The sequence below is a fragment of the Gadus morhua genome, chromosome 7 (genome assembly GCF_902167405.1).
Source record: "Gadus morhua chromosome 7, gadMor3.0, whole genome shotgun sequence".
Lineage (NCBI taxonomy): Eukaryota > Metazoa > Chordata > Actinopteri > Gadiformes > Gadidae > Gadus > Gadus morhua.
The window spans coordinates 9886938-9912235 of record NC_044054.1 but is presented as its reverse complement, the minus strand read 5'-3'; the positions used below and the strand labels follow the sequence as shown (position 1 = coordinate 9912235).

The window sequence follows — 25298 nt, the reverse complement described above, 5'->3', positions numbered from 1 at the left end:
AAAGTTCTGATAAATACAAACTTAAGATATGAAACTCAAAGTCCTTTGAACAAAAACACAATAACCCCAAAAAAACCAAAACGTCTGTTTTTCTTAAAATCAACCGATACCGATAGTTTGGAAAATGCCTAATATCGGCCGATAATATCGGCCGATAATATCGGCCCGCCGATATATCGTTCGGGCTCTAGTGTGGACTACTGCTTTGGGTATGTCTTATCGGATAACAATGCGTTTTGCATTGCAAAAACGCAGAACTACATACAAATGGTCTGAACATAAATTAGCAATGCACACAATCCAGTCTCATTGTTATTACATGTATTTGGCATGTGAATAAGTATCCTGACACACACACACACACAGTCTTTGCTAGATTATCATTTCACTTTAGTTAATTGATGAAAGTAAAATAGTTACATAATTCAGATATTTACGTAGCACAGTTAGAGCCACAAATAAATAACATTTGCAATTTGTGCATCCAGATTTTTAAGTGACTGCGTGTCACGTGACTGTGTGTGTGTGTGTGTGTGTGTGTGTGTGTGTGTGTGTGTGTGTGTGTGTGTGTGTGTGTGTGTGTGTCTGTGTGTCTGTGTGTCTGTGTGTGTGTTGGGGGATATATGACTAAACACATTTGTATTCATTTTTTGATTTTTGAAAATTCATGGAATGACTGCAATGTTGTGCTCTTTCCTCCCCAGGGCAGACCACATGAAGGAGGTGATGTCAGAGCTGGAGGTAGCCAATCAGGTGAGGCCTTCTAAACGACGTGCCGGTTGGAGATATCATTGGGGGCTCACTTTGCTTTTTTGTATGTTTAATAGAATTCAGTATTCTGAAAAAACGTTTACGTATGAATCGTAATAACTTTAGTTGTTTATATATATTTTCCTGTTGGGTATTTGACTGTTCTAGGATATGGTTTTATTTGCATAAATTCGTTATTATGTTGTTAACGAAATTATGAGTTTTAACCCTGAACCACACACATCCAATTCTTTGCTTATAATAGATGCAGTGGGAAAAAAACCTGAAAATGACAGAAAGGAAAAATCCCAGACATATGGTCATCATCATTAAGGGTGTAGTTGGGGAGAGGGCAGTGCAAATTCATCTCTCTATCCACCATAAGTGTAAACCTCCCCAGCCAAAACTTCACAGAACCCCTCCCCCTCTAAAATGCCTGGTCCTGGAACTCGGTCTCTTGTGTTTGTGTGTAAGTACCAGTCACCACACAGCCCCCCAGGGGACAGTATTAGTATGACGGGGGGGGGGCGGGGGGAGGTCTTTGATATCATCACAGCCCTGGGCCGGGCTAACGAGCAGGAATGGCCTGATTATGGCAGTGGTGCGTGGTGGGAGTCCCTTTAATGTGGAATGAAAACACATGGGATCCTCTTCCTGTCGTCGTCCCCATGTCTCTGTTCACGTCAGTGACGCTCGTTCAAAGCCAGTTGAATGTGAGCTTGTTTAAACAGTGTATTTCATACCTTGTAGCGAGCAGAGAATAAGCGTCAAAACATCATTAGAGCAGTCTCGCTCTGACCTCATTCTCTGTCTAGACTTAAACCTTCCCTGACTTAAACCCTTTTGGCAGTTAAAAATACTGGTCGTGTTTACGGTCTACGCAATGCCTTGTGAATTGGGCCTTTGTTCTTTGCCTTTGCTTGAATGAGAACTCTCTCTTCTGGCCGATGAACTCACCTACTGTAACTCCGACCTAACGCGATTGACAACAAGGCTCTCGCTCGTAACCATATCTGTCTCCAAACGTTTCGCTGCATATTTCAAACAAGACGGTATAATGTGTCTCTCGTCAGTCCCAGAGGAGGAGTTTCACTCGTGCCATACAAGCTCTTTGGATTCTATGCATTGAGCTGAATCTTATTTGTCCAAAAATAACCTCTAAAAATATAAATGCACAACTTGCAAATGAAATCACCCCCAGACTGAATGTGTGTCACTTGTGCCAGTACACAGCCAACTGAATGCATTTTATTCAGCGCTAAAATATCATAATAAGGCGTTGCGCACAGCCCTGTGTGTTCTTTGTCTGCAGCACCCTGGGTAATCCCTCATGTGGCGGGTTGAGACTGCAGTACACTTGTGTGTGCAAATGTATGCGTTACAACCTGTGACACTTTCCCCTTTCAAGTGTCTTTCTAATGCAACACATACAGAACGTCCCTTAAGGAGAGCGACAGGATGAGAGTAGTTAAAGTCACTCGTTCTTTCCCTACACAAGGGAGATGGCTGGCTTCATGAATTATGCTAAATAGTTTAGATTTGATTAACATCATCACCACTGTAAAATTTATTGTTAACCTTATTATTTCTGACCTTCAGAAAAATGTTCTATCATCTCAAAGGTCACATTTTAATAATTGCATAAAGATACTATTTTTAAAGGTTGCTTCTATTAAACACCTCGGTCAGTTAATAAGACATTGCTCGGCACTGTAAATTGTCTATCATTTAAACATCGACGATAATGATTGTTTAATCATAATTAAACAATCATAAACAAAGTGTCAACAACAAACTAACAAATAATAATCATCATGTACTAACTGCAGCAGCAGACAAGAAAATAAAATATCATCAAGACAATACATAAGTAAATATATAAAGTGATAATGGAATACAAAATGAAGCAACAATAAACGTAAATGACAGTATATAACAGTGTTAAGCCCAAAGCTTGGACAGATTTCGGTTGATATTTGGAGCGCCATCCAAAACCGAAACACTATATACATAGTTTTAGTACTCACTTAGTATAAGACTCAAGTCTATTTCAGACGCCAAAAAAGTTCATTCTGGGCTTACACGTGCAGTAATTATAAGTACGACATTTATTCAAATACAGTACAGTGTAAAGAAAACGGATTGTATATGAGCTCAGGCTGGAAATCAATAATAACCAAAATAAAAAACCAAACCTGCTGTTCCATCGCCCTGTTCCCTCCCTCCCCCCCTCCCTGGACAGAGAGCGGACGCTGCGGAGCAGGAGGCCGCCGCGCTACGGGACCAGCTGACGTCGGCCCACCAGTCCCTGCAGCTGGCCACGCAGGTCCAGAAGGCTCCGGATATGGTGCGTAGCCTCGGGCCTGGCCCCCAGCCACAGCGCTGGACTCGTTTGGCTCCCAGAACCCAACTAGTTCTTCATGTCGGACAGAAAGAGGTTCTCTGCACATGTTTGGTATAAGACAGAGCCTCGAATGGGGGGGGATTGAGTCCTTCTGACCACGTTGTTCAGGGCTGTTATGTGTAGCGGTCCTTCAACACTAACTCTGTTGTTCCTTGCGATATGTTTTTCCCTCACATTAATAAAATGAGTACACATCCTATCGCTGAACCGAAATCACAACATAAACTCACTACAAATTCCACGCCATTCTGAGAAAAGCCTCATTTATTTGAATGTCTCTGTCTGATACTTAGTTATCGGATAGGAAAACCACCTAAAAAGCAAGCGACTCCAAACCCGGGATGATTTAAAGTTTGCAAACCCACACTCAAAGTGTTACACCAGTATGTTTGACTCTTCTAAATAAATACGTGGTGGAGGGTTGAGTCCATCCGTCTTCTTCACAGGCTCTAATCTTTTTGGAAAATGTTGCATCCAGTCGTCCCAGCTAATATAAATAATTTGGCATGAAAATATCAAAAAGGAATGTGAATTCTTTAAAGACTCTAAAAAGTTAATTTAGTCTAACTTGATATATTAACTTGTATGTTCATGTAAACAGACTAGTATTAATTTGTTTGTACCTGACATGTTTCGACTACTTCCTGACGCTTCTGAAGAAGACTGCAGGAATTAGTCGAAACATGTCAGGTACAAACAAATGAATACTAGTCTGTTTACATGAACATACAAGTTAATTCTCTAAAGAGTTTCACTAAACTGAATTTCCCCTTCGAGGCATCAAAACTCATTTTCTGAAAAAGACAATGTAGCTGGATTGAGGTACTGGCTCTGTAGTACTAACTGGAATGATGATATCATCCCCTTTAGGATACTAACTATACCGCTAGAGGAAGATTTCAGTTCAAAAAAGAATCCCAGATGTTCCACCTTCCTAGGTCTTACAGACAAGATCATATTGCAGTGGGTTTGACTGCTAAACATACCTTGTTGTATCCTCAGCCTTTTACTGAGACTTCGACAGACGTCCACCATGAGCATCCACTGCTATGGCCTTGTTGACATGAGAGAAGAAATATGCGGGTTCTACAACCGTTTTTATCTAGATTGCATCAAGATCCAAAACGCTGCCCTTGATATGCACCCACACACACAGGCTTCAGGTCGGCGCCGCACCCAATTTCCGAGAATGGGCGTTGTCCCAGTTTACGTTGCTTCGGATAATGTCACAAATTAAATGTAAGAATAGAAATGCAAACGGCTAGGGATCCCAAAATAAGTAGGCACAGCGCGACGATGTTCCCGAGAAACGTGTGTATGACTCCCTCCTCGCTTCATATTGATGGGGCAACAAGTGGCGGGTGACAGCGCCTCCAGGTTCTGTCTAGACCGGACCTTTTTTCCACCATCCATCTTCTACATTGAATTTCGACATGCATCACTTCCAGATGTTTTTTTTATTAAACGATATTGATAACAGAGAAAAACATCCATATCTGCGCTCGCGATCTCACCGCCGCCTTGGACGGCCAATTCAAGACACTTGTGTTCCGACCCACCACCGGAGGAACCCCTTCTCACACTCCGCATGTCTCCGGCCCTCAGGAGCGGGCCCTGGAGGTGCTGTCGCGCTCCAACTTGGAGGTGGAGCTCAGCACCAAGGAGCGCCAGGTGCTGCAGCTGACGGAGGACGTGCAGACGCTGCACAGCAGCCTGGGCCGCGTCAGGGAGACCTCCGCCGAGCAGATCGGCCAGCTGAGGCGAGAGCTGGAGACCCGCAAGGCCGCGCTCAAGGTGGGTCGGGGCGGAGACCCGCAGACCAGCTGATGTGCTGCTGATGTGTGTGTTTTCATGTTGGGCCGAACTCTCTACAGGTTCAGCACGCGGGGAAACCCGGAGCATTAAATGATTTGAAACCCAGTCATGAAAAGCAACTTACAAATGATCAAATGTTCTCGAGAAAAGCTTTCATGCAAAATGAAAATCAGCTTACGCTCAGAATCTTACTCTACAACCTGAACGATACGAGATGCGTATGAAATTCACTCCCGATGTATTTTGAATGTTAGTAAAAAAAAAAATCTGTTCTTAACCACGATCCTTGACCCCTCAACGCATCACCCCTGTGATGTTGTTGAGTATTTGCTGATCCGGGTCATTAATCAAGAAGAAGGAGCTGTTCTCTATAATGTCCTTGCCCATTAGTTTGTCGGCCCTTTATGTTCACATGAACCGAATGGCATTGCTTCAGCATTTGACGTGAACATTTTGTCTTTATCTTTCCGAACAGCGACTGGAGGAGAAGCTTGGCGAACAAGCAGACTACGAGAACATCAAGAAAGACCTCCGGTAGATACCTAAACCTAAACCTACCTAACCCTAAAACAACCTATTTAAGAGGAAACATGATGTAAAACGTTACATAGTAGAGGATTGAGTCTGGTCCAAATCTCAACGTGTCCTCAAACTGCCCTCAATGGGTTAAATTCATGCTATTGCATGAGTCACATGTTTCTGGCTGTTTTGGGTTCCCAAGGTAACGGAAATCAAATATCCTTCCGTAGTGGAGATAGTGAAGTATGAACAGCCATATAGCCCTGCCCCTTCATGGATTAAGAAAGGGTAAGCAGGCAAAAGGGCATCTTTAAATGTCGATAGTGATTGGGGACCAACTCTGACTTGGTGTTTGGTTCACCTTAGAGCTTTGTTGGAGGGTACTCTTTAAATGGTTGTTGTATTGGTTCATACCATGCCAGGATGCCCTCGGGCAAATCATTGACCTAAGGATGTAATCCTTCTGCTGGATCAAGCTGAGGCCACAGACGATTGGCTAACCAGAGCACTGCTTATTTCAAGGTGGCACTTTAATTGGACGAGTTGAGTCTGCTGTTTGACCTCGGTTTTCTGTCGCTGTCGTTTAAAGTAGCTGTATGTACAAACTGGATATGAAGACAAACAGTGTTTTAGTTAGACTTTTTAACATTGTGATATGTTGGAGTAGTATTTCTGCTATTGACCATGAAATGCTTTTTTTCTTTTGCTATAAATATATAATGTTTGTGCATACTCTGTGTGTGTGTGCATTCCTGTGTGTGCGTGTGTTATCCCTGTGTGTGTGTGTGTGTGTGTGTGTGTGTGTGTGTGTGTGTGTTTTTTTGTGTGTATGTCCCTGTGTGTTTCCCTGTGTGTATGTGTTTTAATCATGTATTTAATATTGAAATGTACTCTTTGAAAAATGAGCATTCATTCTGATGAAGATGTTTTTGTAAAGCGACACCAATAGGGACATTTTGAGGGATTTAGATTTATATTCCTGAAATGACAACACTGGCCTCCTTTGTCTAGTGCAGGGTGTCGGGTTCGTCTTTTCCAGACGGTATCAAAGCCGTCTTAATAAAGGTTGGCTGATGAGCTGCTGCTGCTTTGTTGCACTGCTAATGTTTCGGGACCACACTTGGATTATTTGTGCTAGATATATAATAGGCTTCACAAAAGAAAATGCCAGGGTCGCCTCTATTTCAGAGTGATATTCCCCCCGGTTACTGAATGCTGACATCATGACATCCTTTCAATTCTGCTGATGGACAAGAAATGTTTTTTTCATTTTTACGGGGAAATGTGTGAAGCTAGCATGTGACTTTTTCGTCTTCTTCTGTCGTCTTTTGCTCGAGATCATTAGATTGTCACATTGAAGTGAGTTAGCATCAAAGTGATGACCAGATAGATTGGCCCAATGTTTACTTTCTGATGAATGCCATGTAGTTGAGACAAGTTAGTTACAACGGCTGAGATGATGAAAAGCAACAAACTAATGCCATTGGATGACGTTGTTTGCTTTGTTTCATGCAGTTCTCGCAAGTCCACCGAGTCTGGAACGTCAAACTGTTTGTCAGCTCAGGTATGGGCGGGCCACTCTTGGGCAATCCCTTGCATGTTTCCAGTCTGAATGGGTTCCATGCCCTGCCATTTACAGTTGTAACCAGTGTGTTTCTCTTCTTCCCAGGACTTCAAGCCCATGGACATGTTATTACAGGAGAGGAGTCAATACGTAAAGATAGAGAAGTCCTCTCTGAACCACAACAATAGTGATTTGAGTGGTAAGCAGACGACCACCTCGCACTGCACTTAACGGATGGAAGAATTGTCAATAAAATAAAGCAATAAATGATCTAAAAACATAAAATAAACATATCATATCAAAGAGGAGTGTATCAACTACACACCCACCAAATAACTGTAGTAATAATAACTGTAGTTATTTCCCCAAATTCCCCGGGGGAAATAAACTCGACCCATTAAATGATCAACTTCATAACTTTGATTACATAATTTGAAGTCAATTACGGATATCGGATTTCTGTCTATAAATTTTAGACTTAGAACAAGATAATCTTGAAGGTCGAGTGGTTGAAAAGTGGAGACTGCCAGATTCAAGCATGATGCGTCCTGCCCTCTGGAAATACCGTTTTGGGGGGGAGAAGAAAAAACAAGAAAGTCCTTCAACACAGAGCTCCTTGAGGCTGTGAGTCCACTGATTAGTCATCAGTGCCAGGCACAAACACACCCTGCTCCTCTTCACTCTGGAGCTCAGAGAGACGCTAGCAGGATACTAGTCTCACGCCAACCGCAGCGTGCCTCTGCCCTGGGATCAAGTCAGCCATACATCCTTTCACCGACAGTCAGGGAAAATTTGAACCCAAAAGCCCTAAATGTAATCTCATTCCGCAGCACACAGACGCGGGCAGAGGCCGATGCCAGGGACAATTGGAATGTCAGGTTGTGTAGGGATGAGCTGAGATGGTATCTGGGCTTGCGGTGGGCACGCTGCCAGACGTTATTGAAGTTGCGGAGCGTTTTGGAGTTCTTTGGTTCCTACATCTGTGAACAGCATGCCTCCAGGGGTTCCAGACGGGAAGTCTGGCTGGCAGACAGGAAAGACTGCCAGCAAATTGCAGACAGAAGCAGAAGAGCTCTTGAGGGCAGGGGGGAGGCAAAATAGCACTAACTAGAGAGGAGAGAAGGAAAAAAAGGAGCATTCCCTGCTGTGCAGAGTTGGACTCTGAAAGATCAGGTTCACTGTATCAGATGGCGAGTAACGCAAACAATAGGAGGAAACAAGTGCTTTGGTGGCCGTTGTTTGGTACACTTCCACCAACTGATGCTATTGAACTGCTTAGAGCTGTGGATTATATGAATGGACTCCTCCGGTGGGATGTCTGGAGGTCTTTGGTTTTAATAAGAACTCTATAGAGAGCCAAAGTGATTACTTAGTTCACTGGAGTAAGAACATCTTTTCAATCTTTAGAAACGCTTTAGATTCATACAGAGAGTTGCCCAGCCTTCAGCCTCGTTGTGTCACCAGTGACATGGCTGTCGGACACCTGGATGCTCGCCAGGGGCCCGATGTGGGATGGCGTCTTGGCCACTCTCTCACTTACTCACCCCCTCGACAGCCTTGAAATAAGTGCTTTCTATTTGCTGTCTTTTTTTACATGCACCAACGGTCAATCTTGTTTAAAGTCTTCAATGCCGCTCATAATAACAATACATGTATTTTGTGTCGCACATTTCAAAAGATTCTTCTCTGAACATCAGCCAATTGACGTGGATCTAGGACTATAATAATATTAGAGTGGATTTTCCCTTCCCGTACGAGACTCATATTTGCTGCGTATATTTGCCTGCATTGTTTCCACACACATTCCCGTGACGCTTTGCTTCTCCCAGCTGCGTCAGGGCAGAGAGTGACGGAGGCGCTGCAGCATCTCCTCTCCAGCCCCATGATGAACCACCAGAGCCGACAGGACTCCCCCCCTCCTCCTCCGCCTTCCTCCCAGCTGCTCGTGCGCACCAGCAGCTCCTCCGCCAAGTCCTCCAACGAGGAGCCCCACAGAGCCGCCAACGGCACCCACCGCTTCTCCCCGACGGGCGTGGGGATCGTCGGGGGCCAGGACTTCTTCACCCCGTCCTCCGTGGCGTCGGTCGGCAGCGCGGCCTTCCCGCTGTCCGGGAAGATCGCCCTCAACTCCCTGCTCCACCGGCAGCTCATGCAGACCTTCTACTCCAAAGCGCTGCAGGACTCGGTGTCCTCCCCCGGCGGCGGCGGGCTGCTCTTCTCCCCCGCCGCCCACTACCAGCCCCCGCCCGGGCCCCACCCCGCGGCGCAGGCCCACGGCCAGCCGCCGCCGCCGCCAGCCTCCGCCACGGCCAGCCCCGACGCCAACGGCCCGGTGCCGTCCCCCAGCCAGTCGGAGGGGGCCGGGAGCGCCTCGGAGGGGGAGGACATGGACACGGCGGAGATCGCGCGGCAGGTGAAGGAGCAGCTGATCAAGCACAACATCGGCCAGAGGATCTTCGGCCACTACGTGCTGGGCCTGTCCCAGGGCTCCGTCAGCGAGATCCTGGCCCGGCCCAAGCCCTGGAGCAAGCTCACCATCCGGGGAAAGGAGCCCTTCCACAAGATGAGGCAGTTCCTGGCCGACGAGCAGAACATCCTGGCCCTGCGCAGCATCCAGGGGCGGCAGAGAGGTGAGGGGGAGCGGGCCGCCGCCGCTGACAGCGGATAGGTCCTGTGCTGCTCTGATCTGATGTTTGCTCCCTCATTAGCATACATGCAGGTTTTTGTTTCAGAAGATGAATGCTGCATGCTACATGGGGCGGTTGGGGGCAGACCAATCAGATCACATTCACCAATCTCCATGACTTCCATTTCTTGTCATAATACCCAGAAGTGGGGCGGGGGGGGACGACGACGATGACTAATTGAAGCTATGATAGCCAAGTCCCGCAGACGGTGTGTCAGAAGAGAACAATGGTGCTTTGTGTATTCATACTTGCTTTGTCTACATATTTTTGGCTTTGCTATCATTTTCCGGATTGTAATCTATTGAAGAAACATCTCCCAGGGGTTAGCAGTGAACTGGCTTTGCTGACATAACATTAGGATGTGCTAACGTTAGCTGTAGTCTCTGCAGTAGCTCTACATGTTCTGAGGAAATGATTGTTTTAAAGATGGCATTGGACGTGTGTTTGAAACGGCTCCCCTGTTGGTGGATAGCGACGGCGTCGATAACATTGTCCATGTACCGTGCTTCATTGAGAGTCCTGGTGCGGCGTGACGCGACAGCCAAAACACTGGGTCAGCACGCAGCAGTTTGAGGTTCTGATGCTAGGAAACGGCACGCGTCTCCGCTGCCTGCCGTCTGGCGTTCAGCCTCAACAGTCCACGGGATAAGGAGATGACATCTGAAGGACTGTGACGCAACAAGACCCAGACAGCTTGTTTTCATTACATTCACATGTGTTTAAGCTTTTGGCCAATTTTTTTTCCATTAACCAAAAACACATCGCTTTAGCAGTCAGAATCTTTTCCCAAATGTTTATTTTTGGGACAAGAATGTGAAACGTGAAGCAAACGGTAGGAAATTGAAATTAGTCTTGTTGGCAGCCTTGGTCCTGCGTGTAACATTGTTCGTAGCCTGCCCTTTTCAGTTTGACACGTTGATGAAAGCCTTCTGTAAGCCATGCTCCAGCAGAAAGAGTCTGCAGGGAGACAGGTACCACACCTGGTCTCGTTTAGAGGGTCAAATGATGGGAAGACATTTCTCAATTAGCCTTCAGTTTTGTTCAAACTATTTCTGTGGACCCCGCTTTGGGGGAATTTACTATACACCAGGATGTGGAACTGTAGATTTCGTCTACAGGTGTACACTTTTGGGTACGACTGTAAACGTTCTGTTCATTCATATACACCATGATCACCCGACATACTCTTCCTCTTCGTTAATATAGGGAACACGGATTCCATTTTGTCTTCGGTTTTGCTCTGTCGGGAAGAGGAATTCCTATGTTTAGTGTCACTTGTTGAATGAACCACTCGTGTGTTGATAGTATTGCGTTGTCAGATCATTATATTATGGTGAGCATGCGGTGGCGTCCATGCCGGCTCTGAGGTATCTCAGGGACTTCTCCCTGTGGGTGTTATATTGTAATACGTATCACTTGCTCATGTTGTTGGTATTCCTGGAGTCACATCTTTTCGAAATTCTAACGCAAGCCGTCTTTTACGGTTTGCGGGTAGCAGGAGAAAATCTCTCCGTTGTGACTGTGTGTCTTATCGACAGCGACCGATCACACGCTACAGCCATCCCCTTGTTCTGGCGGTGTGTCCCCGGGCAGTGTGCACGTGTGGGCTGAGAGGGCGTGCCGTAATCCATGAGCATCTCCCATCCATCCACCATCTAGTCAACAGGAACCCACCCCGCCACCCCCACCCCCACCAGCCCCAGCACCACCACCACCACCCCCACCACCTGTCTCACGTGTCCGCACTTGTTTTCCAACAGAGCACCCAGGCCAGAACCTAAACCGAGTGTTTCAGGAGGTTCCCAAGCGAAGGACCGGCTCTGAGGGCTCCGCCAGGCCAGGTCTGTTCTCTTGCCTTCCCTGTCCAACCTCGTGTGGTCACAGCTCTGCTCTGCTTTGTTGTTGTGGCGTCCCCTTTCACTGTGTTGGTCTCTGTCCCGGTACTGTGTAAAAGTCTGGCCGGGGGCCTCGTTGAAACGGTAGAAAGAGAAGTTGGAGTCGGTTGGTGTCTGCACTCATAGCAGACAGCTTGCAGGCTTAACGTTGATTACAAGTGTTTGCCATGTTATGTGAGCAGAGTTATTTTGTACTCCAAATGGCATTCGCAATCTGTGGGCCACTTTCAAATGATGGCAGGACCTCAAATGTATAATTAAGAATTAACAAAGCTGTTTCATTTGCCCTGCATTCAACTTTGTTATACTTTTGGTCAACGTCCTCTGAAAGAATGCCTAATGTGTACCGACTCGAGGACATTATATTCAGTCGCTTCTGCCAGCCACATGCACACCACATCACATAACAACTCCTAGCATTATAGACCAAAGTAAACCTTTCATTCAACGCAATTCTACGTCTGGGACTTGGGAGACATGCTTTATTGATGCTCCTCAAAATAACCACAAATCAAGAGAAATAAAAGAGCCATCACAATGCTCCTTGTTGGCACTTTTTGTTGAAACCCCCCTTTTTGGTTTCAAACCGTTGAAAGACCTTGAAGGAAAACGATTAGGTCATCATCCCATAGGCCGAGACACTATCAGTAAAGCAACACTGCCTATAACGCACGACTACTTAGGAAGCACTCCCAGGACTTCTCATGATACGTGGCTACGGAGCAGGAGGGGGCTACCCCGATTTGGCATCGGTCCCGTGCGCACTAGGAGACCACCAACCGGCCCTCCACTCCACCAGCCTTTGATCTGTGGTGTTCCAGAGAGGAAACCCTCAAGACCCTCTTCAAAACGTCTCTGTCCTTCCTTGGCTGTTTGGTCTGTGGTTGTTTCCAGGTGCCCTTTGTTGCTCAACCAATCAGCGTTTGTTTGATACACAGGACTGCGTGTATGCAGGATGAATTATCAATTTGAAGGTACTCTCTCTGTGCTCTTACTCTCCCTGGCTCACCACCTTGTCCTGTCTTCACCTACGGGTTAGGCTCTGTTACATCTGTAAGGAGAAGGCTTATCCTCATAACACCATTGAAACAATGAAATCCGTCTGGGAAACAACAACGATATAAGCTCATGTTCCAATCCGTTTCCTGTAAGTGTGTGTGTGTGTGTGTGTGTGTGTGCGTGCGTGCGTGCGTGCGTGCGTGCGTGCGTGCGTGCGTGGAAGGAAGTTGTTTACCAGTGTCCTTGTTACGAATTGAATCTCTCACTTTCCCTCACTACTCTGCACTATAGCACACCTACTCGCTACTTCACCCTTGAAACAAAGTTACTGTATGTTGTTTACAGTAGGTCGTTTGATTTTAGCAGGGTGGTGTGTGTGTGTGTGTCTGTGTGCATGTGTGCATGTGTGTGTAAGCCTGTAAGGTCAAACTAGAATGGCCTGCTAGTACCAGCAGCAACCAACCACCTTCCATCAGGCATCTGGCCCCCCTTCCCGTTGGCAGGGTCATCCCCTTTTATTTTAGCCCATAAATTACTTCAAATGTATGCCCAGCTGCCCTCCCTTTCACTGCCCCCTCTCACTTGCTCTCTCGCCCCTTCTCTCCCCACCTCTTCTCTCTGCCTCCCCCTTTCTCTCTCTTTCACTCTTTCCCTCTCCATCTTTCTCCCCCTCTCTCCTACTCTCTCACTCTCCCTCCCACTCTCACTCCTCCTGGCGCCTTTTCTCTCTCCCTCTTGCGCGCTCTCTCCCTCTCTCTCCCTCTCTCTCTCTTTCTGTCACATACACACGCATAAACTATGAGCAAGCAGTGACCTTGCTTTAAAGGAGTCTGCACTCGCTGAGGACAAAACTAGATCCTTTTCAATCCGCTTGCTTTGATTCTTAACCTTCAGTGATATCCAGTATTCAACTTGAACTTCAATCGTTTCTTCGCTTCTATGGCGGTTCAATGTCTGATCGTTTCTACCCAGTTGTCAATCGCCGATAAGCCAGACATCATATTTCAGCAATGCTGTCATGTCCCAAGCTAGTTTGGCAAGCAAGGCTGTTTTTGGCTGCAGTGCAACAAAAAAAATGCTGTAAAGAAGATCTGTCCACCTTATTACCGCTCATGCCAATCCCTCCTGCTTCCACCAGCATTTCCAACTGTCTGGCTTCCAGCTCCTCCAACAGGGCCTCACCTCTTCAGTGGACGCCGTCCAAATATTCCTCTTGCCCCTGCTGGGAGAACGCATGAAGGAGAGGGAAGCGAGAGGGAGAGAGACATGGAGAGCAGGAGGGAGGGAGGGAGGGAGGGAGGGAGGGAGGTGGGGAAGCCGGGAAGCAGCTTGTTCTGTTTTGGGTTATTTTCCTCCTTGGCGTTCATGAGGAACATGTGTACAGTAGCTGTGTTAACAGGACCAGGCTGGGATGTAAACCGAGAGAGAGCCCCCCTGGGGATCCAGGAGAGCAGTAGCCAGAGATATTGGCGGGGTTGGTTTTGGGGGGGGGGGGGCTTGAGGTTGCAGTAACGCATGGTGGAATCCAAGCCTGCAGATGTCATTGTAATAGTTCCTTCAAAGTCGTGCATGTCACCAACTCTACAAAAGTGTGGACAGTATATGTGTTCTTTCTTTTACAGAACATGTGTCTTTTATATATCTGAACCGCAGGGTTCCTTGTGTGGGGGTTTACATGGTTTGTGAAGCCTTATGGGGGTGTTCCAGTGAAGGCCTGCTCTCCAGGAAAGATGTAATGCAATGGGTTTGATGTGTGTGATTTGGTGTTGAATACATTGTGGCCTGCTGTGTTGGTCTGCAGGCAACATCACCACCCGCATCCGCACCCCCGAGACGGGCTCAGACGAAGCCATCAGGTCCATCCTAGAGCAGGCCAAGAGGGAGCTCCAGGTCCAGAAGTCTGGTGAGGGAGGTTTATAAGGCATGGGTATCATTTCTTCCATTGTTTATTCGCACCTTGACTTCAATGACAGTGATGAAACAAATTATAATGTGTTTTATTTCAAATTTGATGTCCAATGTGTAACCAGTTTTTTTTATCACTATTCAATATTGTTATGTCTATGTATTGTAACTACGTCGACTGTTATCGCCAAAGCTGTTTTTCGAAATCGTTCCCTATCACGGATATAGTGCACTATATAGGACTCGCCATTTTGTAGTGGTTTTTCGAATTCTCAGTGGTTAATTTCATGCACTATATAATGCACTTAAAATGCCCAAAATGTGACTGTACATACTCCCGGATACCACAATGCAATCCGGTCGGGTTTTTCCGGAGAAGAAGAAGCTGAAAAACCACGAAAACGAATCTCCGGCTTTCGTTCAGAAATGTCAACAATTTATTTGGGATTTAACATAGAAAATGTAACATTCAAAATTAATAAAAAAAAACCTTGATCAAGGAAATGTAACATTCAACATCAATGCAACCTCCAGCTTTCCTCGTGAGTGTTCCGGTTTGTTTACATGATGTGGGCGCATCTGTCTGCGTCACACAAATACCCGGCGCATTTACTGACACAAATTACGTTTAGAAATGTTCAGCGTAGTGTCTTTTGTTCTTTCCCTATGTAGTGCACTATATCATGAACACTATATAGGGGATAGTGAGTGAGGGAACAGGGAACGGTTTCAAACACAGCTCATGATTATGAACGGTGTGTCACGTGGGTCTCTGCACAGGAAGGACCCGCGCATCAGCAGGAAACACACCAAGAGTCCCTGTCTCAATGTCCTCCTCTCGCCCCCTCCCCAGCGGACTGCCTGCAGTCTCCCTCCCCCGGGGGCGGTGGCGCCGAGGGCTCCGACGACGCCATCACCAGCATCCTGGAGCAGGCGCGCCGGGAGATGGAGGCGCAGCACGCCGCGCTGGAGCCCCTCCTCAAGGCCTCGTCCAGTGACCTCTCCCTGCTCCCGCCCAAACTCTACCTGGGTGCCTCGGCGGGCCTCTCCCAGGCCGCCCTCTCCTCGCTCTCCTACGCCTCGCTGAAGAGGGCCGCCGCACTCAGGCCCGCCTCCTCCTCGCCCTCGCCCGCCGCGCCCTCCCCGGCCGCCATCTTGGACTTCCACCTGGGCGTCCCGGTGGTGAAGAGGGAGGCGGGGAGCGGCGCGGGGGGAGGCGGAGGCGAGGGGGCCGCGGAGGCCGATGGTCTGGCCAGCGGCAGGCCGGGAGCCGCGGCGCGGGGGTCCTGGCGGGATCACTGGTGGAGCAGCATGCATCCCCCCGGAGGGTGGGCCAAGACGGAGGAGCCAAGGGACCCGGAGGAGAGCAAGGAGGTAGGATGATGATGATGGGGGGGGGGGGGGGGGGGGGGGTCTGTGTTCTGTGCTCTGGTCGCCTGCGTAGCAGCACAGTCACACTCCTTTCGTTATCAAGTCGTTTGTGTCTTTCTCTCGCGCTCCTCTCCCTTTCCTTGAAACGGCGTGATGTTGACGACGATGAGCCGGTTGGGGTCATCCCTCGCTGACCCCTTGACCCCTGACCCCCCCGTCTCTCTGTCCCTCTGCCAGAGGCCGGCCCGTCCAGCCGGCCCCGCCCTCTCCTCCTCCTCCTCCTCCATGGACTACTGGAAGGAGTGGCCGCGGGCCGACTCACCGTACTCCCACGCCGGGCCCGAGGCCACGGGCCCCCTGAGCCACGCCGACACGCCGCACGGCACCCCGTCCCCGCTGGGCCTGGGGGCCAGCCTGGGCGCCCTGGGGCCCCTGCTGCCCTCCGGCGGCTCGGCCATGGCCACGGCGGCGGCGGCGGGGGCCAAGGCCCCGCGGCCGGCGGTGGCCCCCCTGAAGCCGGAGCAGTACGAGCTGTACATGTACCAGGACGTGGACACGCAGGACCTCACCCAGCAGATCAAGGACAAGCTGGCCAAGAACGGCATCTGCCAGCGCGTCTTCGGGGAGAAGGTGTGTGTGTGTGTGTGTGTGTGTGTGTGTGTGTGTGTGTGTGTGTGTGTGTGTGTGTGTGTGTGTGTGTGTGTGACTCTGATGCCACAAATGACTGAGATTACATTAAAATTAGCACTTTTTAAATGATAATAATTGAATATGTATAGTTATATAATGTATAGTTATGCAAAGTAATATAATTTTAACATGTAAGTGTAATGTGTGGCAGTGTGAGCCCTTTTAAACGGGGTGTTAGCCTCCATATCCACGTGGCGCCTGTGGTCGGGAGTGTGTGCAGCCACGCCTCCTTCAGATGACCTCGCTCTCAACCTGTGGTCCTGCATTGTGACTGTCGTAACTCGCTCTCCTGTCTAGGTGCTGGGGCTGTCCCAGGGCAGCGTGAGTGACATGCTGTCGCGTCCCAAGCCCTGGGCCAAGCTGACCCAGAAGGGCCGGGAGCCCTTCATACGGATGCAGCTGTGGCTCAACGGCGAGCTGGCGCAGAACGTCCTGCCACTGCAGGGCCTGGCCGTTACATTGGGTACGTGACCCCCGTCAGTCCCCTGGGCTGGGAGGAGAGCAGGCCCACTGGTGCACTGATCGCTTTGCAGGCAGGAATGTGTAGATGTGCAGCCTTTTATCGCTGAATAGCCAATATGGACCACGGTTCATCCACGGATAGACTTATATGGATATGCTTCAGTTGGAACGACTCCCAGTAGAATAAACATACCTGGGTGGCATAGATTCATACTGTCCTTCTCGCACATACTCATTTCCGCACACTCTCACACACACACAAACACAAAATCAATCCTCAGCTTAGAATAGATGCTGATAAAAAAGGCTGTGAATAAGCTTCAGCTTACAGCAGGAATGTTTTTTGTGTCCTTCACGTGAGGTCTGGTGTGAATCTAAGGTTGACTGAACTGATGCTAAAACGTCCTAAAAGGAGTCCTTGTATTTATGCAAACGCTTTCATCAGTCCCCTTTACGCACTTATTACAGAACTTCAACATAAAAGCACATGGGCTCACCACCCCTGACTGCAATAAGGGTTACCCAAGACACACACACGTGATCACATGTGCGCGGAACAACACACGCACACAGACACACTTAAACACACACGCAGACCAACACACACATGCGGACCCACACACGCGCACACACAAAGCTAAACACACGCGCGCGCACACACACACACACTCGTTAACACATGCGTGCGCACCAACAAACACGCACACACATACTTATACACACACGCGCACATACTCACACACACACACACACACCTAAACACATTTGTGCGCACCCACAAGCACACACACACACTTTCTGGTTAGACACACACGCGTAAACCCATGTGTACGCACCCATACACACGCACACACATACTTATACACACGCGCGCACACCCCGACTCTTACACACACACACACACACACATGCACGTACACACATAAACACATACAAATAAACACACACATGTGCACACATATAGACAAACATACACACACACACACACACACATATAGAGACACACACACACCCACACATGGACGCACACACACACATAGACACACACACATCACATAAGACACACTTTCTGCATACACACACACACACGTAAACACATGTGTGCGCACCCATAAACACGCACACACATATTTATACACACACGTGCACACACACACACACACCCGTATACACCCACACACATGCACGTACACACAAATACACACATACACATAAACACACACATGCGCACACATATAAACATACACACACACACACACACATATATAGATATACACACATCACACAAGACACATTGGAGCCGATTGAGCCGCAGACGAGTTAATTGGCCTTGGTCTAATTAAAGGGATGTGGGTCAGGCTGTAGCGGGAGCACACTGCGTCGCCCCGGAGACAGGAGCACTCACAGGCCGGATCCACTGCACTCGCATGCACTTAGTATGTTCTTTGCTTTGGCGATGGCTTTGAAGGACACACAACTCATGGTTTGGTATCGAAGGTAGCCCCCGGCCGCCAGTTTTTAGAACATAGGACAACTCACACACTCTCTCATGGAAACATGGCCGCCTTTGGTGTGGTTACCAGGCAGACAAATTACAAGAACAGGAGGATGAGTCACTAGCATGCATTCATCTCAGGGTACAAGTTCTCACACACACACAAACACACACACAAACACACACACATGGGCGTCTGCCTTTGAATTTCAGTTGGCAATTAAGGAGCCATGGGTAAGAGCAAAATAAAATGTCATCTTTGATATTCTTTCATGGTCCCTTTATCCCCTAATGTCACCACAGATGTTTATGATCAGAATAAATTGGATGTGATATATACATGGATTATATGACCTACATACTAAGACAACACACATGCACACACCAACACAGAGTCACACAGGCAAACCCACTCTGCTTCAGTCCTCCCAGCCTGGGCCTCCTGTTGGTAATTACTAGTGATGGCTCCCCTTGAACGGAGCTCACAGAACACACAAAATACACATACTGGTAGAGGTCTACGAGTTCACATACAGGTAGAGGTCTACGAGTTCACATACAGGTAGAGGCCTACGAGTACACATACAGGTAGAAGTCTACGAGTACAGATACAGGTAGAGGTCTACGAGTACAGATACAGGTAGAGGCCTACGAGTACACATACAGGTAGAAGTCTATGAGTACAGATGCAGGTAGAGGTCTACGAGTACAGATGCAGGTAGAGGCCTATGAGTACACATACAGGTAGAAGTCTACGAGTACAGATACAGGTAGAGGTCTACGAGTACAGATACAGGTAGAGGCCTACGAGTACATATACAGGTAAAGGTCTACGAGTACACATACAGGTAGAGGCCTACGAGTACACATACAGGTAGCGGTCTACGAGTACAGATACAGGTAGAGGTCTACGAGTACAGATACAGGTAGAAGTCTACGAGTACACATACAGGTAGCGGTCTACGAGTACAGATACAGGTAGAGGCCTACGAGTACACATACAGGTAGAAGTCTACGAGTACACATACAGGTAGCGGTCTACGAGTACAGATACAGGTAGAGGTCTACGAGTACACATACAGGTAGAGGCCTACGAGTACACATACATGTAGAAGTCTACGAGTACACATACAGGTAGCGGTCTACGAGTACAGATACAGGTAGAGGTCTATGAGTACACATACAGGTAGCGGTCTACGAGTACAGATACAGGTAGAGGTCTACGAGTACAGATACAGGTAGAGGTCTACGAGTACAGATACAGGTAGAGGTCTACGAGTACACATACAGGTAGAGGTGTACGAGTACACATACAGGTAGCGGTCTACGAGTACAGATACAGGTAGCGGTCTACGAGTACAGATACAGGTAGAGGTCTACCAGTACACATAGTCTGTTCTGGTCTGTTTCTTCAATGTTGTATCGCTCATTGTTCATTGAACTCTTAGTCTCTTAACAACTCTTAAGTCAGCTGTACACCGTTCCTCCCTGTGTTGCACTTGGACTGCACACGCTGTCGCCCCCCTGGGATTGGACCCAGGTTGAGCCTTGAACCTCCTTCTTTCCCGTGTCCCAGAGAGCACCCCCAGGACGTCGGCCAGCTGCAGCCCGGCCCAGTCCCCCCTGAGCTCCGTGGAGGACTCAGTGAGGAGCCTGGGGGAGCCCCCCCCGGGGGTGGCTGCGTGCGACGGCGCCCCGCAGGAGGCCAGCGAGGCAGGGGAGGAGCGGTGTCCCGGCAGCCCCCCGCCTATGCCCGGCCTGGCCTCGGGCCTCAGCGTCCAGGAAATGGTGGCCATGTCCACGGAGCTCGACACCTACGCCATCACCAAGAAGGTCAAGGAGGTGCTGACGGACAACAACTTGGGTTAGTACCCGCCGACCCAGGGTGGGAGGGAGGGAGGGGGTAAGACAAAGGAGTGTCCCTGCCAGGTGGGCGGCGAGCTGGGAGCAGATTGGCTCAGGGGGGCTCTGAGGTTCACACGTTCACCTCGGACACTGATTTGCAACTATTAGCAAGAAACGATCGAGGACCCAAAATAAGTAGAGCCCTACCTCGCAGCTGTCTCAGGGGATTACTTTGTAATAAATAACTAGCAACTTAGAAGTTACTTTTTGGTGATAAAAAAAAGATCACTGTGCTTTAAACACTTTGATGTGTCAGTAATCCTTTCTTTGGTTGAGCCGAACCCCCATTAGCCTTGTGGAGACCATCCTGATGAGGTTCTGCCTCTCTCTGCAATCTGGCCTCCAGCCTCTCCCAAAATGTTAAAGGGACACTGTGTAATATTTTAAGTAATTTATTACCTAAAATCAACGTATTCATTCATAAACAAGTCCTCATTGGTGTAAAATTATCTCTGCCAAAAATCTCACTTATCCTCCTGAGCGAAGAATAATTAATATGTAGTTAAATAGGACGGGTAAGCTTCATGGAGGCTTCCATGTTCTTCCGGTCTATGAACGGCCGAGAGGGACAAAAAGCACTACGTGGTACAGGAAATGCAAACGCGTTTTCACTCTGAGCCAGCCTGAATGATGACTGAAATAATTCACTATCTTGCTCGAGGAGTAATTACTCATACATCATTAGCTTACACTAATGATTCAATGCAGTTTTAAATAACGAACCTCATCATCACTCGAATGACTCGATGAGGTAGTATTGGATGTCATGACACAGCTTCTTGGCACATACTGCCCACCGTAGTTTTTGAACAAGCGAGCACTATTAGTTTGAAAGCAATATACAATTGTACCACTAGATGGGAGTAATTTTTACACAGTGTCCCTTTAAGTGAATCCCTCAATTAAGGACCAATCGGTGGTAGTGGGAGGGAGGCTTACCTCTTGAGGGACGCAACAAGAGGAGCAGTCCGCAGAGGTTTAAATACAATGGCGGGGCGCAGTAAGTAAAGTGTATATATCGACAGCAATCTAAAGACATTTGATTATAAGTTGACAGAATAACGATGTGAAAAGACGAACTGAAATTTGCACAGCAGGCATGTTTTTTGTTTTGCTTTACTTCCAACCAGATTCGGCAAAAGTATAGAGAGACAGAACGTCCCTTCGTTCTTTAATCTGATTGGGTTTTCTTTTTTAACAATGTAAGGCTGCACCAGCATGTGGACATCAATCCTACCCAGCCAAGGCCAGACTCAAATACAAACTAGAACTTCAGGATGGTCTCACAAGGCCCTGTCTATGAGACTGTGTAATGCACAGCTGATCCACTCTCAATCACAGCAGCCAACACACTCCATCCGCTCTTAAATTGTGTTTCCATCATGAAATGTGAGGATCCCGACTATTATAATGAGACATGTGTGTTAGTGTTAGCACTAGGTGCAGGTAAAGGAGGGTTTTGAATGATCCCACGCACATTCCAAACCTGCATACTCCTACTTTATCACCGTTAGAATAAGGATACAAACAACTGTTATCTTGGTTAGAATTCTTGCTCAGAAAGTACGAAGATGGCGGCTTGGATTGTGCTTTTGGAACTTCAGATCACATCCTTTGAAAAAATAGGGTCGGCCTTAGCAATTATGACAAAAGGTAATAGCAAGAAGGTAAGCCACGTTGAGGCCATTCACTGGTAACAACTCTACAATCAGATTCAGGTTGGTAATAGGTTGTAAAGGGATTATTTTCTCCCACCTCTCACTTCCTTTTCACTCACTTTCTGTTAGTGGACTCACTAAAAGACACCCCTATAGGATCTGCATTTGTAATGTTGATTTGACTATCCACTGTAGACCGCAGACATGACCATATACTACGGCCTCGTGATGAGTGATGGGTCATCTAGACGTGGTCATTTAGTACATGGCTGTCTAGGGGCGCTCCCCTCTGCTCAGGGCCAGCAACAGGCTATTTGCAGTCGGCCTTCCATCCAGCCTTCCACCACAACAATGGGAGCCATTAGCATGTTAGCAGTGTCGGCACTTCACCCCTCTGCCTGATTTATGACTCTGCCCCATATCTAATGACGCACGTGGTCTAAAATCAGATTGCCGCTCGAGGTCATAGTGGGGTGGCCAAATTATGTGGAAAATGATTTCATGTTATAAGTAGAATTGGACAAAGGTTTTCCCCTGTGAAATATCTCTTGTCCCTGAATCGTTTCCGTACAATAGATCCTTAAAGACTAATCGTCCGCTCGGCGATAACAAGTGTGTACTTTGATTAATGGCGTTCAGTGCACAGTAATTACATTTCACCTGTGCGTGTCAATGTTTAATAATTGGAAGTCGGTTTACAGAAAGCACAGAGAAGCTCTGCTCTGCAGTGAATATGTGTTAATGCGTTCTGGACAGTGTGTGTGTTCTGTTTTTGATACAAAAGGCATTCCGGCACCTTCTCTAACGGCCTCTCGTTTCTTTATGTATTCCCTTCTCTCTTTTTCTCTTTCTCTCTATCTCTGTCTCTTCCCCTCCCACAATCCCTGGTACACACTACAAACCACTCAGAGGGTACGTGTTCACACCTGATGTCACTCACCTGCAAGCTTTGACTAACAATTACTGTACCGCTGTCTTCCATATGCCTCCGTAGCAGCTAAAGCAATACTACCCAGCCTTACTACGCCACCATAGAGACGCACGCACACACACACACGCACACCTTTTGACACACTTTTTTTTTTTTATACGCCTACCCTGTGTCAGAGACAAAGAACAATAGCTTTCAGTAGTTACTTCAAGGGAGCTTGTGATATGAATTCTCTCTCTCTTTCTCTCTCTCTCTCTCTCTCCCTCTCTCTCTCTCTCTCTCTCTCTCTCTCTCTCTCCCTCCCCCGTCTCTCTCTCTCCCACCCTCTCGCTCCGCCTCATTCTCTCTGATTCCGGTAATGGTTGCACCAAAACACAAAACCGTTAGCTGTCAAACCAGATGTACACTTCTTTTATCCTTCATGCTCAACATTGCTCTTTTCCCCTCCCTCACTCCCTCCATGCCTCCCTTCCTCTCTCTCCCTCCCTACCTCTCTCCCTCCCTCCCTCCCTCTCTCTCCCTCCCTCTCCCTCCCTCCCTCTCTGCCTCCCTCCCCCCCACCCCTCCCTCCTACAGGCCAGCGTCTGTTTGGGGAGAGCATCCTGGGTCTGACCCAGGGCTCTGTGTCTGACCTGCTGGCCCGGCCCAAGCCCTGGCACAAGCTGAGCCTGAAGGGCCGTGAGCCCTTCGTCCGCATGCAGCTGTGGCTCAACGACCCGCACAGCGTGGACAAGCTGATGGACATGAAGCGCCTGGAGAAGAAAGGTGAGGGCCGCGCTGGGCGGCTGCGCTCAGCCTACTGCCGGTAGGGGCAGAGCGTCACCTGGGTCTGGGTTTTGTGGAGCTGTGTGATGTTGTTGTTGTTTTCCTTTCCCTTTTGTGTGTTGTATACAAAGTGAGGCATTTTGGCCCAAAGGCAAGATCCGATGCATGTATGTGCTTTTATTTTCATTCAAACAGGGAGTCTCTCTGAGATTAGAAAGTCTTCCAACAGGGGGAGCTGTGTCCATTTAAAAAGAAAAGAAGGAAAATCCAATATGCATCCACAAAGCAGCAGAAATATATGTATAATACATGCAAACATGTACTTAAACACAAACAATGTCATTCATACACCATAATTGCACATGCAATCATTTAAATAAAATATAAATTAAAATGTTGTTTTAAAAGGTTTTGAAAGGCACACTGAAGGCATGTTGGGTAATTAATCTATGTAGTGCAGTCATACTCAAGTAGCGGCCCGCGGGCCTTTTGTGGCCCGCGGGGTGTCTATTAATGGCCCTCGAGCTGTTTTGAAAAGTTTTTTTAATTATAAAAAAAAAAAAAAAAAAAAAAAATTAAAATCGTGCTGGGCGCTCTTATTTTGAAACCGCGCGCCGCGATCTCAATACGAGGCTTGGGGTTGCAACGATAAACAGATAGCACTCCAGCCCACAGACCGCTCCAGCCCTCCCAAACTCGAGGCAGACAGTCCATCTCAGCAGCAGTCAAGGCCGATTAAGGGTCGTTTTAGACGCAGAGACGTAAGCACGTAATTTACACAAGGGACTTGTTTTAGACAAGTTTTGATTTACGGTTCCTTTAAGGTTCCTTAAGGATTGCGCGTGTTGCAAGGGGATTCTCCGCCAGAACAGTAGGGGGAGCAACGAACGAATCTGTGGGCGTGGAAGTGGAAATCGCTGGCTTGTTTATATTTATAATTATCATAATTCGTTCTTGTGTTTTCTTCTTCTCCTTCTTCAAAATTCTTCATTCGCTTCTGTCACGGCCTTTTAAAAATGGCGCTATTATGCTGTAAAACCGGAAATGTGAGACTCCTGAAAGGATGTGGTTAGCTGGCCAATCACAGTCTTTGCGAGCTGCGTAGGGCCGTAGTGTTTTAGTCGCATAGTCAGGAATTTTGGCCGACGCACTTAAGCACGTAAGGGGGGATATTTTACCGCGCAAGGGGGGGTTATGTAACTTACGTGCTTACGCGTTACGTCTAAAACAGAGCATATACACGTATACCGACCGGCCCCTTGAGTCACTGAAAAAAAATTTTGTGGCCCCTCATCATTTCTACTTGAGTACCCCTGATGTAGTGGGACAAATAGTGGTATCAACTTTAAAACTGCAGTTCTAGATTTTCAAAACAAAATAAATTAGGAAGCTTCGAAACATCCATACTGGTTTGTAAACTCCTAGCTTGAAGTCCCAGTCTCCCCGGATTATTAATCCTTCCTGTTCCTTTTTCTAATGTAGT

At 47.7% G+C, this 25298-nt stretch overlaps 1 protein-coding gene across 1 annotated transcript in view; it reads left to right on the top strand.

Moving 5' to 3' along the window:
- The window catches only part of cux1a (cut-like homeobox 1a), a 103754-nt gene that overhangs the window by 68757 nt on the left and 9699 nt on the right, over positions 1 to 25298 (top strand). Inside the window, exons 10-23 of the mRNA XM_030361041.1 lie at positions 705 to 753; positions 2993 to 3097; positions 4760 to 4948; positions 5445 to 5503; positions 7004 to 7052; positions 7158 to 7251; positions 8882 to 9682; positions 11500 to 11580; positions 14435 to 14536; positions 15392 to 15912; positions 16147 to 16539; positions 16897 to 17062; positions 20133 to 20420; positions 23627 to 23815. Of these exons, the coding sequence (XP_030216901.1) occupies positions 705 to 753; positions 2993 to 3097; positions 4760 to 4948; positions 5445 to 5503; positions 7004 to 7052; positions 7158 to 7251; positions 8882 to 9682; positions 11500 to 11580; positions 14435 to 14536; positions 15392 to 15912; positions 16147 to 16539; positions 16897 to 17062; positions 20133 to 20420; positions 23627 to 23815 (3086 nt within the window). The remainder of the gene's footprint in view (positions 1 to 704; positions 754 to 2992; positions 3098 to 4759; positions 4949 to 5444; positions 5504 to 7003; positions 7053 to 7157; positions 7252 to 8881; positions 9683 to 11499; positions 11581 to 14434; positions 14537 to 15391; positions 15913 to 16146; positions 16540 to 16896; positions 17063 to 20132; positions 20421 to 23626; positions 23816 to 25298) is intronic.